This window comes from Arachis stenosperma, chromosome 5, assembly GCF_014773155.1.
Source record: "Arachis stenosperma cultivar V10309 chromosome 5, arast.V10309.gnm1.PFL2, whole genome shotgun sequence".
Taxonomy (NCBI): Eukaryota; Viridiplantae; Streptophyta; class Magnoliopsida; order Fabales; family Fabaceae; genus Arachis; species Arachis stenosperma.
This window is the reverse complement of record NC_080381.1, coordinates 137,366,070-137,371,878: the sequence shown is the minus strand read 5'-3', so window position 1 is coordinate 137,371,878 and position 5,809 is coordinate 137,366,070. Positions and strand designations below refer to the sequence as shown.

Sequence of the window (5,809 nt, the reverse complement as noted above, 5' to 3'; positions counted from 1 at the left end):
TTCCTCTGCTTATCCCCACTAAGAAAGTGTTTCCCTTTTCCCATTTTTTGTGCTTAACTAATGGTCATTTCTTTTATGTTGCATCATATTCTATTTAATAGTAAAAGGAACACATCATGCCCACCAAAAGTTTTGATACAGTGGTACCAAGATCAAATTAAATCCACCAAGCACATAAAAATGTCCCAATTAACCATAAAATCTGGAGAGGAGACCAAGTCAGACCACTTATGTTGCAGCCGGCCTTTAATTTTTGCAATTGCAACCAAATTATTATTTTTTTCTTTGATAATTATTAAAATGCTCTGCTAATTGATGATGACCTATACCAATGTGTTTGACCTAAGTTCTACTACTTCTAAACATTTTTCAATCCTATGAGGGAAAAAAAAATCTTAACTCTCTTGATGCTTGATTAAGACTAATACTCCCTTCATCCCTTGGTATACATTAAACAATTCAGGATTGAAAGGAGCAATAGTGTACTTGATAATTTTAAGACAAATCCCAATTCATCTGAGTATTAAAGCATGGATTAATATATCCTTTATTAAAGAAGAAGAAAGAATCACTCATTACCCTTATGAGTGATCTTGTGATCTAAATTGATAGCAATTCCATATATAATGCCAACTTGTAAAGATCAGAAGAGGGGAAAACCGATTTTGTTTTGTCTTATTTTTTGATTTTTTCTTTGCTTTATATAAGTGTAAAGAGAGGTGAATTTGATTAACATCACTGGCATGTTTCATGTTTATTAGGTGAAGGTGAGGACCATGAGATTAATTGTGGATAGTAAAAGGCACTTCTCTTTCAAGTTTCAAATAGTTGCCTAATCATATTCACAAAACAACCCATGTTTCATAATTTATTTGACACAAAAGGTTCAATTTGGGTTATAGTTTGAACTTTGAATTTCTGTGGGCGGTGCAGTCAAATGACCAAAGATTTTGATTAGCAGCATGCACAATAAATTCAGAAGCTAAATAGAGACATTGGTTAGAAATTAAAGAAAGAAAGAAAAAAAAAATTCAGCTAGTAACTAGGTTTAAAATTTCAATATAGGTGGAGCAATATAACACTTTTTATTTTTTAAATAAATGAAAAGGTAGACTAAAATAGTGTAATACAAAAATATGGACATGGAGAATTTGTTAGGAGCAAAAAGTAATTTTTTTGAAATTTTGACTACTTTTTTTACTCCCATATATACGTCAATTACATAGTCAGAATCATTTTTTTAGCATATACCCATGATTCTTTCATATTAAAATTTTTAGCCATGATATAGTACATTATTTTATGAACATTGATATGTAAATTTATTACATGTCCCAAAATTTTAAACAATGACTCTTGGGTCCTAAGTCCTAAAGTCAATTGATGACAATAAAAGAAATGTTTTCTGAAATCTGATTTATTTTTGAAACAATAAAAACTAATATTTTTCCCACTTGATAGTATTCACATAATTTGTAAAAGTAGTACAAGAAACAGATAGAGAAGATTGAAATTTAGTCAAGATGGTATATTATCTGTTTTGCAAGGCCTTGTGTTCTTGTTATAAGGGACACAAACAAAAGCGAAAGAAGAAGACAAAAACGTGAATTGTGTTGTGGTACAAAAACTAAAGGAACTAACAAATCAGCAATGATGAAGAAAATCAGTGTCTGTTCTTCTGAGTAAAGCTGAGAGCAAAAAAATAAAAGAGTACGTTACAGAAATAATTGTTACTCCCTTCCACAATCTCCTTTTACTTCTTCCCATGACATTTAATCAATGCACTGCAAAAAAATGCAGAATTTTCCCACCCTTTTTCTTTCTTCTCATCCTAAAAATAAATAAAAATAAAAATAAAATTCCATCAAATAAAAAAGTTATCCTCTGTCTCTACCTGCCACTCCCCTATACAGCTAAAGACAAATTCCCCAAATATTTTTTTTTTTTTCCTTTTCACAATCTCTCACAAGAACCAAGCCATTGAGTTTGAAGATATCTTTAGATCTTAGTGAGCTAAATTGGTGTGGAACACCCTTAAATTCTATGTACCAAAAAAAGAAAGATAAAGGAAAACTAATTAAACCCAATAAGAGTGTTGGTGTTCATCTGAATTATTAGATGAGAAAGAATCTTCCTTGCTTTGAGGTTTGGGTAACTTGTTGTCTGCATCATAATGATGATGATAAACATCTTTGTTCTTATCATCATCATCATTGCAAACTCCTCCAACAGATGGTGATGAAGCTGTTAATTTCTTAGCCCTTTGAGCTTCTAAATCCCAATCAGTTCTAAGAAGAACAACCAACATGGACACAGCACAAGAGCCTTGAGCAGCAAGTAGGCCAAGCCACAAACCTTGAAAATCAAAGCCAGCAAAGAAGCCTAACCAAATTGCCACAGGCATTCCCACAAGATAGAAGCAACCCAAGTTGATGTTAGCACCTGTTTTAGGCCTTGCTGTCCCTCTAAGAACACCACAACCTGTGGTTTGAGGACAGTTACCAAGTTCACAAAGACCTATAATTGGTAACACCATTGATGTCAATGCTATAATCTCTTTGTCCCTTGTGAACATGCTTGCCCACATGTTCCTAACAGTTAGAGCAAAAGCCAGTGCTGATACACCGGAAATGAAGCTGCAAGAGAGTCCTACAATGGCCGAAAGTTTCGCCTTTGAAGGCTCTTGTGCTCCTAGCTTGTTCCCTACCCTTGTGGAAACACTGAAGCTCAGAGAAGATGGAAAAATGTAGAGCAGCGATGTTGTTTGGATGAGAATCCCCATTGAAGCTACGGTTGCTCTTGGATTCAATAACAGACCACACAGCAAGATCATGATCTCGTACCACCACCATTCAAGGCACACAGAAATGCAGCTTGGGATTGCCAAATTCAAGAGCTGCTTCCATTTTGTGAAGCACTCAGAAGAGAATCCACCCCATGTCTTGGAGTGAGTTCCTGAGAGGACTATATAGAGAAGCAAAGAAGCAACAAGGTTGAAATTTGTCCACACCCCACTAAGCGCAACGCCTTTGATTCCAAGGTTGAGGTGAGAAACAAGGAGATAGTTGATTGGTATGTGGAGGAGAATAGAGAAAGTGGCACAGAGTGTTAGAGGCAGAGTAATGGACTGTGTTCTGAGATAAATCCTCAAAGGGTGAAGAAAAGACTGTGCTATGAGGTCAGGGATTGAGAAGAGAAGATATGATTGTGCTTCTATGGCTATGGCCTCATCTTGGTTACAAAGAAGAAGGATTTGCTTCATGTGGAGCCAGAGGAGTGATATTGGGATTGAAGTCAAGAGAAGCAAGAGAATGGTTCTTTGTAAGGATAGGCCTAAAAGGCTGAATTTCTTGGCACCAAAGGCTTGTCCACAGATGGGTTCCATTCCCACGGCTAGGCCGGAGAGGATCGAGTAGCCGGTGATGTTGGCGAAGCCCAGTGCTAGTGAGCCTCCTGCTAAGGCTAGCTCCCCAAGTTGTCCTAAGAACAGCATGGAGATCATTGAACGGCAATACAGTAATAGCCCTGTCAGTATCATTGGAAATGCTATCTTTGATATTGATATTAATTCCTTTAATGACTCTGAGATGTTACTATTATCTGATTCTGATTCAGATTGAGATTCTTCTTCTTCTTCTTCTGCTGCTCCTTTGGAGATCAATGGTAGTGTCAATGTGTTGGTGTTCATGTTTGGAGAGTTGAGATTGCAATTTAGGTCATGAGATGTTGTTACCTGACACATAGTTATACTTTTCTTTCTTGTTTCCTTTGTGAATGTGTGTAAAAGTGGGAAAAGAACGCTTTTTTGTTGGGGGGTGGGAACAAAGAAAAAGTGAGTTTTTTTGAAGAATGAATGGGGGTTTGGAAACCATTCTTTGTGGGGGGTTTTATATAGAGGGGCTTTTTGGACTCTTTCACCTCACTTCAACTCTCTTATACATATAAAAGATGCTATATTTGTATTTAAATACATATATTCTCTACTGATTTTTAATGTATTTTAATACAGTATATTATGTTATTTAAAACTTATCTGTTGCTAAAATAAATTGATTCTTTCTTAAAATTAACTGTTGGAATAGCTATTTAAGCAATTACAAATCCACACTATACACTGGAAAGAGTATTTAAGCAATTCTTTTGTTTCCCCTTTTGGAAGGGCTAAAACGTCAACAATTATACAGATATAATGAAGGGGTGTAGTGATTATCCACTGAATAAGAGAAGAGGTAGTAATACTAATAATAAGATTAATTATAAATTATAGTATAATTACTTGTGAAGTGACTAAAATATGAGGGAGAGGGACAATATTATTAAAGTGGTAGAAACTGTAGACAAGGGTGTTGGGAGTGTTTTCTCATTTCTGTTGTATTAAAGGGCCATGTTAAACACATACACAAAGGTTGTCCTTGAACAGTTTTGTAGGTTAACCAAAAAGCCAAGAAGCCCATTAGACACCATCAATGTTCATCACAACCTTAGCTTATGATATATAGATTATTTTTTATTGAATTTTTTTGCTTCTTGCCAACCAACATTATTTTTTGTCTCACACATACCTGGGCATGGTTGAGAGTTTAGACTATTGGGACATGGTCACTTATTATCTATAATTTGTTTGTTCAACAAATTAAAATTAAAAAAAAAAGAGTTTGTGTAACTCTTTATTTTATTTTTTTTTATTCCTTCTATATTTATTATAAAATATAGTGTGAATAAGTGTATATGAAAGAATGAATAAAAAAATAAGTCATTTTATATCACTAATAATCTTATTAGATTAATTAAGTACATAGTTTCTAAAAATATAGTGTGTTTTTTGTTTTGTATTTCGCCATTAGGATTAGGTGCAAATTCAAGTGCAGTCGACTTCACGTGAAGTTGATAGTTAAGAGCGGTTAGATAATTTGACTAATTTGATTAAATTTTCATCTAACGGCTCACAATTATTAACTTCACGTGAAGTCGACTGCATCTAAGTTTCCACCTTAGGATTAATCTCCAACAGACCCTCTTCACTCTTGTCCACAACACTCTACTACCTTCTTTTTCTCCAAATTAAATTTACGGATAAACTCAGGCGTATATTTGGTTTATTCCAATGAAAATAAAAGCCTAATATATTATTGTATTCGGTAAGTTTCTCAAAATAAAAATATACATGATTAAGATTTATGTCGGAGATAATAGTGTCTCTTCGCCTCTATCAAATAATATTATATTGATAAAATTAATTTATATTTTTTTTTAATTTTAGCAACGTATTTTACCGACACCTGAGGCGTCGCTAATATTAATTTAGTTTATCAACGGTTTTGAGCCATCGGTAAAATTTATACCAATGATCACACTTTTTTATTAATAGTTTAACTGTCGTTGGTAAATTTATTGATAATAGTCAATTTTTGTTATAGTGGAAGGTTTATAAGAAGAATAAGTACAGGGGTGAACCCATTTTTAATTAGCCATTAATATTAGTCAATTTTTTATTGTAAAACTATTTTTTTTTTTTACTCTCACTTTTTGAAAAGTTTAAGATTAGAATTCAAAATATAGAATAAAAATATTATGTATTATGCTACGTGTACACTAATTAAAATCATTCACTAAAGTCAGTCATCAGTATAAAATACATGCTGGAATTTAAATACACATTAAAAATAAATTAAATCATACATGTATTTATACATAAATACATCATTAGTGACTGATTTTTGTAACTAATTTTAGTGTATAAATAACATTATTAAAATATAATTAAGAAAAGGGCTGGTATTGGCTAAAAAATAATCGATCGTCTTGTTGT

At 33.2% G+C, this 5,809-nt stretch overlaps 1 protein-coding gene across 1 annotated transcript; it reads right to left on the bottom strand.

Annotated features, from left to right (window-relative positions):
- Positions 1 to 1,620: 1,620 nt before the first annotated feature.
- LOC130979846 (protein DETOXIFICATION 49-like) lies at positions 1,621 to 3,842 on the bottom strand. Its single transcript, XM_057903392.1, has one exon. It carries the CDS (start codon positions 3,740 to 3,742, stop codon positions 2,078 to 2,080), a length of 1,665 nt encoding a protein of 554 aa, XP_057759375.1. The 5' UTR covers positions 3,743 to 3,842; the 3' UTR covers positions 1,621 to 2,077.
- Positions 3,843 to 5,809: the final 1,967 nt, after the last annotated feature.